A 13,272-nucleotide genomic window follows, 5' to 3' on the forward strand; every position below is an offset into this window, starting at 1 on the left:
ATGTTTACATTTATTTGAGCTATTCAGAACAGGTATATCTGTAGATTAGTAGTTGCCTGGTGAGATAGGATAATTAGGTGGATATTTATAAGATACAAGGTTTTATTTTCAAGGGAAAGTCTCACATTTCAATGGATGCATAACTGAATATATGAAAAATCATTTGAATTTTACCCTTGTAGTGGATGTTAGAAATTAACCAATTTTAAAAGTGTATAATTTGGTAGCATATGGGAGACAGAGGCAATTACATGGCTCCCTGTGTTCAAGGCTAGCCTGGTTCAAAAAGGGAGTTCCAGGACAGCAAGGGTTTCATAGAGGGAGCTCCTGTCAGAAAAAGTATAATTTGGTAATTTTTGGTGAAACCATTAGGAGATTGTTTCAGATTTTTATCATTCTAAAAAGATTGTGCTAGTTTGTTACCAGTGCTTGTTTGCACCTCAGCCCCAGGTAACTACTGGTCTGATTTCTATCTACATTTGCCATTTTGGCATATTTCATTTAAACAGAGTCTCCCGTGTTTTGGAGTCACATCTTTGCATCCTGTTCTTTTAGGGCTAGTTTCTGTACAGTCTCGTTCATGCTTGTTACATAGCCATCCCAGTAGGTGTGTAATCCTCTCGTGATTTTAATTTGAATTTTCCTAATAGCTAATAATACTGAACAATTAAGTACTTAGTGGATGTTTTTCTACTCCTCCCTCCTTTTTATTGACAGAGACTCTAGCCCAGGCTGGCCTCAAACTTGGTTTAATAGAGAAAATCCTTAAACATCCAGTTACTCTTATAGCTGGCTCCCAAAGCTGGGATATTGTACATAAGGCAGGCATTCTGCCAGCTACATTGATAACTACTCCTCCATTTTCCTTTTGTAAACATACTAAAATATTTTGCCCATTTAAAAAATGGGATTGTTTATTGTTGAGTTTATTTTTGTAGTAGAGACCAGCTTCAAACTTACTATAGCCTCTGATGATTGTGAACTTCTGAAATCCTACCTCTACCACCCAAGAGCTGAGATTACTGGTTTGTGTCACCATGTTCGATTTATGTGGTGCTGAGGAATACACTCAGGTTCTCTAGCTAAATAAAGACTGTATCAACTGAGCCACACCCCATCCACTTTTAGTAGTTTTTAAAATATATATTCTCAATACATTTTTGTTAGATATGTGATATGCAACCATTCTTACCCTCATTTTGTAACTTGTCACCCACCTAACAATTTTATTTGCAGAGCAAAAGTTAATTTTGTGAAAGTCCAATCTGTATGCTTTTTAAAAATAACTTTGCCTATCCTTCAGGTCTTGAATGCTTTTTCTTAAAACATTTTAAAGAACTTTCCAAATTGATTTCCAAATGTTTGTAGTTCAAAAACCAAAATATACAATACAAAGGGCACAGGGAGGCTCCTTTGCAGCATTTCTCCAGCTCCCTTAACCCCTTCTTAGGAGGAAGCTGGTGAGGGCTAAATACAGAAGCTTTTATTTGACATTTAGATCTGGTTGCTTTGCGTTCATTAAGAAAACAATTAATTGTTAAGAAACAATGTGAGATTCAGGCCTAGGGTTATTTTTTGCTTGATGACTGATCTACTCTTGCACTATCTGATATAAGTACCTCATTGTATTCTCTATTGTACTGCCTCTGTTACTTTGTCAAAAATAAAGTGACCTTTTTATATCTGCTGTTTTCCTAGTATGTGCTTTTCTTTCTCTTGTCCTTCTCTTCTTTGTTTTTAAGTTTTGCTTATCTTGGACCACATTCTCGTTGTCTTTCTGGCCCTTTCTGTTCCATTTCTTTTCTCAAATGGAAGTATATAAATAGTATTTTTGAAGTTTTATACTCATGTTTAGTTCAAAGTTCAGTAGATGTAAAGAGTTTGTATTTTGTCTTTTTGTAGAATATGACAAAATCAACCTTTTAATTGTAAGCTTTAATTAGTCATTCTTAGTGAATTGGTGATCACAAAACAGAAGAGCTCAGAATTTTTACAAAAGTCATCACTCCTGTATTGTGGTTTCTTTAGAAAACTGAATGGTAAGGAAAGTCAAAGTTTTATTCCTTATCTCCCATGATTTTATTTCATTCTTAGTTTCCAAGAGACGATCCATAATTTCCTATAGATTGCAGTCATACAGGAGTAAGATAGCTGCTTTACATTGCAGCATCTCTTAAGTCAAGTTTTTATTTTGAGTATACCTTTATTTTTTGTAATCAAACCTGTGTAGATAAAACTTTACAAATTTAGTGTTAAGACATTGTACAAATGGGAAAATACAAGTTTTACAACTCCAGACGAACAGGAAAAGCAAGATTTGACTTACGCATTTATTTGTGGTGCTCATATTGAATGTAATAATGTACTAATGTACAGACTTTTATCACTGAGCTTCATGCCCCTAAAACTTAACACTTTGAGTAAGAAGAAGGTTGTAGTCTGGTATTTTCAATAAAAATAAGGCACTTGATGCCAGAATGAATAATAGAAATAGTGATGCCCTCCCCCACCCATGATTCAGAGCATTTTTCCCTGGCAAAGCACCCTAATAACGTTTAGAAACACCTAACATGTCCAATATGTCAATAATATGCCATCAAATTTGAAATTACATTTTGACAGTTTTTGTATATTTCTTGCTGCTTCCATTTTATATGTTGTAAAGATTTATTTTAATTTTTAATAATATATTGCTTTTGTGGGTATGTGCATGTGGGTGCAGATGCACATAGATACTGGAGGAATTACTGGTTGTTGTGACCCTCTTGACATTGGTGCTGGGAAGTCTTTTGCAGCATATGCTTTTAACTGCTGAACCGTATTTCACTCTCATTGTTTTTACTTCTCTCTGTTTTTATTAGTATTATGCAGTAACCTGACATTCCTTAAGAATTGGGATTTCCTAGCATAATTAATGGATTTATTATTAGTGGTCCTAGTAGACAATTTTTATCTAGAGTTAAATGATTTGGTTTTATTCTCACATACCTGTAATAGACAAACATTTAGTTGCTTGGTAATCTTTGTCCTAACAGATGGAGGTCCCGCCCCTTTCCTTTGTCTTTTAAAAAAGATGTTCTTAAATACTAACTCAACTAGTTAGATAACCCCCACCCCTACTTCCCTGAAACTCTGGAGGGCACCTGAAGGACAGACGCGATTGGGAAATAAAGAGCATGATCTCAAAACTCATTGTGGAGTAGGCTGTTTTCCGTGAGTCTTTTTGTAATCTCCTTTGAAGCCTCCAGAAGTAGCTTCACTTCCCTGAACTCTTTAGATTTCCATGGTTCAGCTGCTTAGTCACATTTTATGCCTTGAGCTGATTTTGTTATCCCATCTTTCTGTAACTGTTTACCTTCTTCCTCCCTTGCCTCCTCAAGTTTCTTATTCTTTGGAGCATCTGCTCTTGGTTTTTGTTTTTCCACAGGGTCCTGTCTTGTCCTGCGCCAGTCAGCCTCTTGCTTGTGCTTCTGGGAAGTGCCAAGATTCTGCAGCCCTGCCGCAACTGCCTTCTGCCTAGACCTTGAGCTGCTTCGGATACCTGCCTACACAAGCTCCAGTACTTGTGGCCACTGCATATTCTTCGCTGCGTTCTGTGTTTTCCTCTTTTCCACCCCTCTGTACCTTTCTCCTCATCCCATGCACAATGCATAAAGGATGGAAAAAGTACTGCGGCCAGAAGTCTCTGAATGAGGCATCAATGGATGAGTATTTAGGCAGTTTAGGGCTGTTTCGAAAGGCTGTTGCCAAGGATGCCTCTTGCCTCTTTCGTGCTATTTCTGAGCAGGTAAATATAAGCGTGACAAATGAATAATGTCTTATTTGTAAGTTTTCAGACTGAGATGTGTGGTACAGTAGTTCAATCTGTAGAATACTGAAAGATTCAAAAACTGTATATTTTCCATTTCTTAGTGAAAACATCCAGGCCTGCTTGAGAAGTACAGACTGAGATACTGTGCAGTTGCTGATCAGAGCAAATACGGTTCTCCTGTGGCTACTTTTTTGCTTTTCATTGCCAGTTGTAATGGGGGAGGGGCACAGTAATGTGAGGTTAAAGAAAACATTGAAATGAATCTCAATCCTTTGTAAGCTTGTCCTACTCCTTTGTTTATCTATAAGATGAATAGTTTGTACACTTAACAACTTGAAAGTTGAAGTTGAAAGTCCAGGACAGAATCATTAACCCTCAATCTCACTAAAGATGGCCATTTTTTGTAACATAAGGAGGCATGGCATCTTTGCCTTTGGCTAAGATCAGGTGTAGTAGCAGCTGGACTTAATTTCTGTTTCCAACATGTGCTTTAGTTTAGGAAACTAAATGTCTTAATTCATAGTCTTAATTTAGAAACTTCTACTTGAAATGACATGGCAGTGAGCTAGTCTTTTCTTTTATAGTTGTTTCACAGCCAGATCCATCATTTACATATCAGGAGAGCTTGTGTCTCATATATGAAGGAAAATCAACAAGCTTTTGAGTCTGTAAGTAGAATATATGCACTGAAGAGAGTTGTTGGTAATGTGTATATAGCAAGTGGGCAAAAAGAACTATTAGTACCTAGTACAAAAACTGAAATTGTCACACATTATACTTTCTCAGTAAGCAACTATTTAATTATCAGCTGACTTCCTAGAGCTAGCATGCTTTTGTACCTCTTCCTCAAATGAAAATATTGCTTTATGCTGATTAAAAATTAAGAATGGCCTGTTGGTGTAGGTTTGTAATCCAGCACTGATCTCTCATCCCAGTACTCTGGGTGCTGAATAAGAGTTCTGAATCCAGCCTGGCCAATCTGAGCAGTATAGGGAGACTGTCAGAATAACCATGACTAAAAGAAGTAACAAACAGTGTATTTCTTCCTCTGCACTCAAAACACAATGCTAAGACCATAACATTTACATTTTGACCACAGTTTTGTATTGTTTGTGCCACTTTTCTTGTTAGATTTCACTTTGCCAATATTGTGAAATGTCCATTTTAATCTATACTCAATATTCCTCAGCCAATTTGAAGTCTTATAAAATTGAGTTTTAAGGAAATGTTTGTTAATATTACAAATTGTGAAAGTTGGAACTCTGCCCCTTGGTTTACTTTAAAACAACCATTATAGAACATCTTTGTACACGTTCAGCAGCTTAATTTTTGTTAAGTGAAGTTTTATCAAGGTTAAATTTGAAGAATGTATCATGACTTTTTGTTACTTGATTCTTTTGACTGCATAATGTCGATTGCCTAATGGCCCTTGGAGGTTTGTTTTTAATTTTCTCCACAGTGACTTTAAAATCCTGTAAATGCTTCTTTAAATCTTGTTAATTATACTCTTCACACCTTGGGGGGGGGGATTGTGCTCCTGGCATTGAATTGCAAGTCTAAGATCCAATGCTGCATATCTCAAGTATTTTGAGCATAGAGATAACAGTGGAGCTTTTGTTAAACTATGAATTCTGATGCAGTTGGTTTGAGGCAAGGCTTCAGATTTCTGCATTTTAAACAAACTTGTAAATTAAGGGTGTTGCTTTCTAGGCTATATTTTGACTAACAAAAGATGTGTAAACCACTGTTAAAAGCCTAATCTTCCATACCCTCAGGTAATGTTTATGCTGTGTTTATACCTGCCATTTTAAAGAAAACTAGAAGGGCACTGGGACAACTGTGGGTGTGTTAGATAAATTATCTTCAGTGTCACTTACTACCTTAAGGTAGTTTTATGGTCAAAATTTGCACTCTTTTACTCTGTTTATTGCCGGCTAGTTGATAAGTTATCTCTACTGGAAATGAGCCAGTTCATGTCAAATTATTGGTGGCTGCTCTACAGCTAGTTCACACAGGAGGGCGTCAGTGAAGTGGAGAAGGGGAGAGCATGAGCAAGTGGGCACCAGAGCAAGCGCCTGAGGAGGAGAAGTGAACATAAAATGAATGTACAGAGTGTAGAGAGGGATGGGGTTTGGGGAGAGACATGTACAGGGAGTTGTGGAGAGAGAGAGGGAGGGAGGGAGAGGAGATGAAGTAAGACAAAAGGTCTGGATTATAGTGAAGAGCAGCTGGGTGAGAGGGAAACCCAGCCACTGGGTTGGAAATTTCTGAATGGAAGGCAGGGTATGTAACATGTTAGGGTCTGAGGGATGCAGAGAGAACCTGCAGGGCAGGTTCACTCTGGTATGTTAAAAAATGCTTGTCCTCAGTCTGAAATCAAAGAGAAGTATATTAGAATTTCAAATAAAAGGGAAATCTCCTGAAATGGTGCTAACTGTAGGATATAATTGGATTGCCATATGCTATGATTTTGCTAAGTCAAGTTGGTTTTGTTTTTGAAGGACGTAGAGGGATCTTTTGAGAAATACCTGGAACGGTTGGGAGATCCTCAGGTAAGTTTGAATATGAGGATGTCATGTTCATAGGTGTTTGAGATAGTATTCTAAATATATGCCTATGGCTATAATGACTCAACTGTATAAGTGAAATATTGTGTAGGATGCAATGGCCTATCTGTGTTGAATATTGAGAACTGTGTTTACTGTCTCTGTGGCCTCCTGAGAATACACAGTGCTTGGGAAAAGGACAGTGTTGGCAAACACTAAATAAAACCTTTTCACTTTAGTGAAAAGAAGGGTGGTAATGTGGCTGAGGTTTTATTATTTTTTTAAAAGTTAAATTTCTAAGTAGTTATTTTTTTGTTATGGGAGTCAAATTCATAATTTAAAATTTTTATTTGTTAATGTTAATTGGTTTTTACTTAAAAAGACATTTATTAAATTTCCTGCTACCTTTTTTCTTGGAGCTGGGGACTGAACCCAGGGCCTTGCGTTTGCTAGGCAAGAGCTCTACCACTGAGCTAAATCCCCAACCCCTCCTGCTATCTTTTATTTATTTATTTTTTTTATTAACTTGAGTATTTCTTATATACATTTCGAGTGTTATTCCCTTTCCCGATATCCGGGCAAACATCCCCCTCCCCCCTCCCCTTCCTTATGGGTGTTCCCCTCCCAACCCTCCCCCCATTGCCGCCCTCCCCCTAACAATCTAGTTCACTGGGGGTTCAGTCTTATCCTGCTATCTTTTAAAAACTAGGAGTTACACTTTTATACTTATGGCTAAGAAGAGCCATGGGTTCATTATTCTGAAGTGTTTATATTATCAAGTAGCTGTCTTAATTTTCTGATATTCATGCTGAACTTGTGATAACTACTTAATATTTCTAAAATGTTTTTCAAAACTCTTTATATTTAGGAGAGTGCTGGCCAGCTGGAACTAAGAGCTCTTTCTCTAATTTACCAGTAAGTTCTATCAAAGAAAGGTGCCAAAGGGAGAATGAAACAGGGAATATATGAGTATGAATGGGAATGATGTCTGTCAGAGTTCTTTTTAGGACTCATTAAATTTGAGGGTTAATAAGTTAATAATGTAGAATAAAAATCCATTTGATCACAGTTCTTGGGTAAATAACCTTATTAATAGTTAATGTCCTCGAACTTGTGTCCCTTTGAAAGTAAGATTAAAAGAAAGGCAGGTGTGTTTTGGGTCATGGCTATAATGCTAGTGCTGACCAGGGAGGCAGAAGCAAGACAGTCTTGATCAAGATCTTGTCTTTAGACAAACTAAGAGACCGAAAATGCTGAACTGGTAATATATCCCGTAGGAAATTAGAATAGCTATCTTTTAAAACTTCCTAAGTACTTAATATTTTTTATATGTTGTCATTAGGGCAATGTGCTCCTGATTTTTTGGGGACAGGGTTTCTCTGTGAAACAAGCTCTGGCTGGCCTGGACTAGCTTTTTTTTTTTTTTCTTGATCAGGCTTACCTCAACCACACAGAGATCTGTCTGCTTTTGTCTCCCAAGTGTTGGGAGTAAAGACCTATGCCACTACACCCTAAAAGTACAATATAACTTTTATAGTAAAAAAGCGTGGGGCAAAAATTTTTAGATACTTTGATAATTGAATGATCCTTCAAATTGCCACATTATGTTTTTGATGTTAGCGCTTAATGGGGAAATTAAGAAAAGTTAAAAGGATACTTAATATTTCTAAAATGTTAAATCTTTTCCCATATACCTTTGTTTTCTATCTGTACAGTCGAGATTTCATTCTATATCGTTATCCTGGAAAGCCACCAACTCAAGTCACAGATAATGGCTTTGAAGACAAGGTAGGAAAATGAATGCTATCTAAAACGTGGACAATGGGGCTGGAAAAATGGTGGTTAAGAGCACTGACTGCTCTTCCAGAGGTTCTGAATTCAAATCCCAGCAACCACAGGGTGGCTCACAACCATCTGTAATAGGATTTGTTCCCCATTTCTGGTGTGTCTGAAGACAGCTATAGTGTACTCATGAATAAAATAAATGATTTTTAAAAATCATGTTGGATGATGGTGCTGTCTTACCACAATATTTAGAAATATTTGACTTAAGTTTTCTCGTAAAAATTATACATAAAAGGGACAAAGAAAGAAGATCCTCCTTGCTTTAAAGCAAGTTAAAAGGCTTCATGGTGGTAGTGATACATTAAGAAAATTGATCAAATGTGAAGGGCAGTCTTTTCAGGAGAAACATTTTATGCAAAAAATGGAAGCAAGAGACCCTTTGGGGATTTAATTAGTTGACTATGGAAATGTGGTGCAGAGATGTGTATAATGAGGGGTAGAATAGGCCTTGCTGAAAATTTGGCTTGTCATTCATTGTACAGAATACTTAAGTAAAGCTGTATCTGATACAAAACGTTTCAAACATACAGGTAAAAGAATATTATAGAAAGTATCTGTGTGCTTGCTTAGTGTCTCTTTAACAATTTATCTACTTTAATATATATATATTAAAATATATATCCCTTTATATATTTCACCAGCCCATTTTTAAAACCTTGTTTACAGTACATTTTGGATTTCAGTGCACTTACATCTAAATATTAATGTTAAAATCTTTTATTTATTCACATCACATTCTGATCGTGGTCATTAATGGGCATTGTCACCTAAGAACCATAAGACTATAGAAATATCAGACTGAGTATGTGCAACCCAAAGTAGCATATATAAGGCATATACATACAGCTAGGAATAATTAGGAAAGTGACATAATATTTAGTTTTCATTGCTGTATTACATTGCTTTTTGATTTTTTTCTCTATGCAAATAGAGACTTTCTAATTATACAGTATAAGGAATTGGCTTAACTGTTTAATGTATATGGGTATTTTGCGTGTCTCTCTGTGCACCACATGTGTGCCTGTGCCTGAGGAGGCGAGAGGAAGGCATCAGATTCCCTAAACTGGAGTAATATGGGTATTGAGAATTGAGTCTGGGTTCTCTGAAGAGCAGCTAGTGCTCTTTAACACTGGACCACTTCTCTAGCCCCTATATAAATTCACAAAGTATAAAAAGAGTCAAAATGTTTGATAAGAGAAAACATTGTCCATGGACAAAGGCACTGTACTACATAAGGGGAGTATACATGTTTGTTAAATAAATGAAACAGTACAATTACTTTGAGATCTACCCCAAAGCCCAACAAATTAGCATAAAGTGATGGAACTAATAACATTTTGTTGGTGAACTAACTCTATAAAGAATTAATTAGTCCATGCATTTGAATGTTTTTTTTGTTACCATAGAACATTTTTTTATTTTCTTATGGCATTTTCGTATGCATGTGTCATGATACCCTTTTTCTAATTTGCTCTATTCCCCTGCTACCTTCCTCTTTTACCCCTCCCCCACCGTGATGGGCCCTCACCTCATAAAAAGAGTCTTCTGTTTCATATCATATGATTTTTAGCCCCTTTCCCTTAGATTTTTTTGCTTTGATTTTCTCTTGGAATTGCTCTTTCACTCATGCTTGATTTAAAACAGATTTTTGGACAAAAGTATTAAAAATGTTTAGAGCTATTATTACATGAAGAACTTTCATTAAAGAAAACTAAAAAGTTTTATGTAATTAGCCTGGCTCTGAAATTGTTTTGTAAAGTACTGAAAATTGAAGGAATCAGCTAAGAAGATAACCTTTTGTTTCCATATCCATAATTCATATCAGTAAGTTAAATCTGGAAGTGCCCTTTCTCCATGGTATATTTTTACATTTCTATTCACTGCAATGACTTTTTCAGCCTCTTAAACAAATTGTCTGGTGTCTGTCCTTTTCCTCTTTCTGTTTAAATTTTAATATCTGGACATTGAGATATTTTACATATTTTTCCAATCATTCTGAGAAATTAAAAAGTGGACTTCTAACATGGGTTTTCTGTTTTGTTCAGTTACTGAATTTGTGAAAGTTCTCATCTTAATGAAGATGATTCAGGACTTGTTCAGTATATTTCAGGAATGTGATTGGGGTTCATAGTATAACCTTAGGTTCTTTCAGTTGATATTCAAAAGTCATAGTTAAAATTTCATTATGAGCTACAGAAATATACATATACATATTTTAAATCAAGATTGGTTAAATGTTTTCTAATAATAAAATTCCATTTAGTTATCAACTGCTGATTACTAACTTAATTTTTATGATTGTAAGACATGTTAATACTAACATAATTCTTTATGCTTGTCTTCAGATTCTTCTCTGTTATTCAAATAATGGCCATTATGATTCTGTATATTCAAAAGAATTTCAATCAACTGCAGGAATTTGTCAAGGTATATGGAGGGCTTTTATAAATATGTGTGTGGTTTCAGATGATTTGTTATCAGTCTTTAAACTGAAGGATTTTAAAACGTTGTTGGTACCTATTGGACTTATATGTTGGATTATGAATGTATTCACATTGATATGAAGAGTCTTATTTTGACAGTTGGAATTTTGGCTTTTTTTCTTCAGCTATATTATATGAACTTCTTTATAAAGACGTATTCGTTGTGGATGAAGAAACATTGAAAACTGCAGTTGATTTGTTTCGAAGTGGTTCTAGGAGAAACAGACACAATGCTTTGACTGGAAGTATAGAAGGCAGTACTGATCAAAAGAGCTCAACCCAAGAGAGGTACTGAAAGTGAAGGATGACTAACTCTGATTTTCATATTTCTTTGAGTTATCATCTAAAAGTAAAAATAGTCTGATTTTATATATGTGCATACATGTCTGTTAGACATATTTGTTTTTAATTAGAGGACAAAATTTTACCAAATTGTATTGTGAAATGTTCAGACTTAAAGAGTTCAAGTTAGAATCTTCTTTTTTCATTTTTTCATTATAGGAGATAATGAGACTTTAGAATTAACATTTTTTAAAATTTAGTTGTACACAAGTCATTCATTGTTGATTAAACAAATTATTGGGCCTCCTATCACAACATTTGAGGTCAGGTTGTTATCTAAGAATCTGCTTTAAAATATTACACCCAGGTTGATTAGGCTTAGCAGCTAGAAACTATACACTGAGGCATCTTGCTTACCCACAGAAGAACATCTTTTAAAGCTTATTTGGGACCATGAGGAATCTTATCAAAATGAAAATTGCTTCATTTGCTTGATTCTTTAAGGGTTTTGAATTTATGGATGCTACAGTAATTTAAAGGCCATATTACTGAAAAACTGCCAGCTTTAAACAACATTGACCTTACAACTGTGTGCTTTAGATAGAAATTATCCCATGCTTAGCTTACTCTTGTGTTGATGTCAGAAGACTAATGAAGGAGCTGGCTAGGAGCTAGTGTGACTGAAACTTTGGGGAATACCTACTAATGGTTCTTGGTAGCATTTAATTCTTTCTAGCTAGTGGGCTGATAACTTTAGTTGTATGGTGTTTTTTTTTTTTCCATGTTGTTGGCTGGTAGGAGGAATGACCTACACTCAGCATGGTGAACAGGACTGCTTTTCTACTGGCAGCAGGGGAACTAGATAGAGATCACAAGATGGGTAGAGCAATATATGGTGTTCGAGTGTGTGTGTTTATATATGTATTTGTGTGTTTGTAATTTAATTATATAAATTCTCTCTGATTAGAAGTTGTCTCCTGGCAGAGAAATCAGAAGCTATAAACATTAGGAGTCAGGATCACAGGAACCATATTAATAGGAAATAATCTGCCAAGTATTTAGTAACACCTACTTACCACAGAAACCTAATGGAAATGTGTTGAAAACTTACCTGCTTTATATTTTAGGATTGAGCTACTTTACCCATGAGTAGTGGCATAATTATGAGACATGAGAAAACCGATACATCTATATAATGTTTTTTTCTCTGAATTTTTTCAATTAGAATCGAAGAGGTTGGTGCCTGTTCTAGTGTCCCAAGTACACTAGATGGCAGTAAACAAGGAACAGAACAACAAAAGGTTTGATACTTTCTCAGGCAAAGAATGTTCATGCACTTGTCTTAAAACACCATAATTTAAAATAAGACCAGATAGTCCATTCTAATTATATAAAGCTGGGAAAGAAGTAGGTTTTCCTTCATGTGGAATCCTATTTGCTCCAAAGTGTTAAATATGTATTTTGTGAGATGTTTTATTCTTACGTACGAGAATTTTCATAACTGATTCTGTGAACACTTGAGGCGTTTCATAAGCTTTTGTTTTGAAATTAAAGTAATAACACAAATTTAATAGATTAGGTGCAATCAATATTCTGATACTACATTTTTATCATCAGTGGCCTATAGTTATAAAATTAAGTGCTAACCATCATTTCTTGAAGGTGAACAAACTAATATTTCTCTATGTGAAGCCTAGTTGCTTTTATGCCTGTCTTGCTCTTTTAGTCTCTTGTTTTTAAATACATAGTAAATTTTTTTGCTGTTTTAGTAGCAAAGGAAAGGGGTAGGGTTGTGTTATGGTTTGTTTATTTAATGCATGTATACCTTTCTGCTAGACGGGGGCACCAGACCACACTACAGATGGTTGTGAGCCACCAGTGGTTGCTGGGAATTGAACTTAAGACCTGTGGAAAAGCAGCCAGTAGTGATCTTAACTGCTGAGCTTCTCTCTAGCCTCCCAGTTTTTAAAAGAAGAAAAGAATCTTCATTCATTCTTCCTCATAAAAGGATGATTTTTTATGATAATGAGTTTATACCCTGACTATTTTCGTTTCAGGTTCCAGAAAATCCATCAAAGATGCTGTTTCCCTATAAGGTACTGAAAGGTCTGGATCCAGAAATCTATCGCAACATAGAATTTGATGCTTGGTTGGACACTAGAAAAGGTAATAAAGTATCAGCAGGATACTGCTGAATCCTGATCAATACAGGGGATTATCTTGCAACTTATTTCTTCTAATAAGATAATGGTTTTCATCAAACTGTAAGAGTGAGCTATAAGTTGTAAGACATGAAAATGACAAT

General features: G+C 35.5%; 1 protein-coding gene across 4 annotated transcripts in view; it reads left to right on the forward strand.

Moving 5' to 3' along the window:
* Positions 1-13,272, forward strand: part of Alg13 (ALG13, UDP-N-acetylglucosaminyltransferase subunit) — an 83,194-nt gene that overhangs the window by 17,627 nt on the left and 52,295 nt on the right. For 2 of the 4 annotated variants that reach the window (XR_015646134.1, XM_087598930.1), the window contains exons 1-9: positions 3,647-3,787; positions 4,396-4,479; positions 6,313-6,363; positions 7,226-7,272; positions 8,073-8,145; positions 10,548-10,629; positions 10,811-10,973; positions 12,193-12,268; positions 13,025-13,133. Coding sequence is in view for 3 of the 4 variants with exons in the window: in XM_087598930.1 (XP_087455056.1) it covers positions 3,647-3,787; positions 4,396-4,479; positions 6,313-6,363; positions 7,226-7,272; positions 8,073-8,145; positions 10,548-10,629; positions 10,811-10,973; positions 12,193-12,268; positions 13,025-13,133 (826 nt within the window). In the remaining variant the exon portion in view is untranslated. 4 annotated transcript variants of the gene reach the window in all.

This window comes from Rattus norvegicus, chromosome X, assembly GCF_021556685.1.
Source record: "Rattus norvegicus strain SHRSP/BbbUtx chromosome X, alternate assembly SHRSP_T2T, whole genome shotgun sequence".
Classification (NCBI taxonomy): Eukaryota; Metazoa; Chordata; class Mammalia; order Rodentia; family Muridae; genus Rattus; species Rattus norvegicus.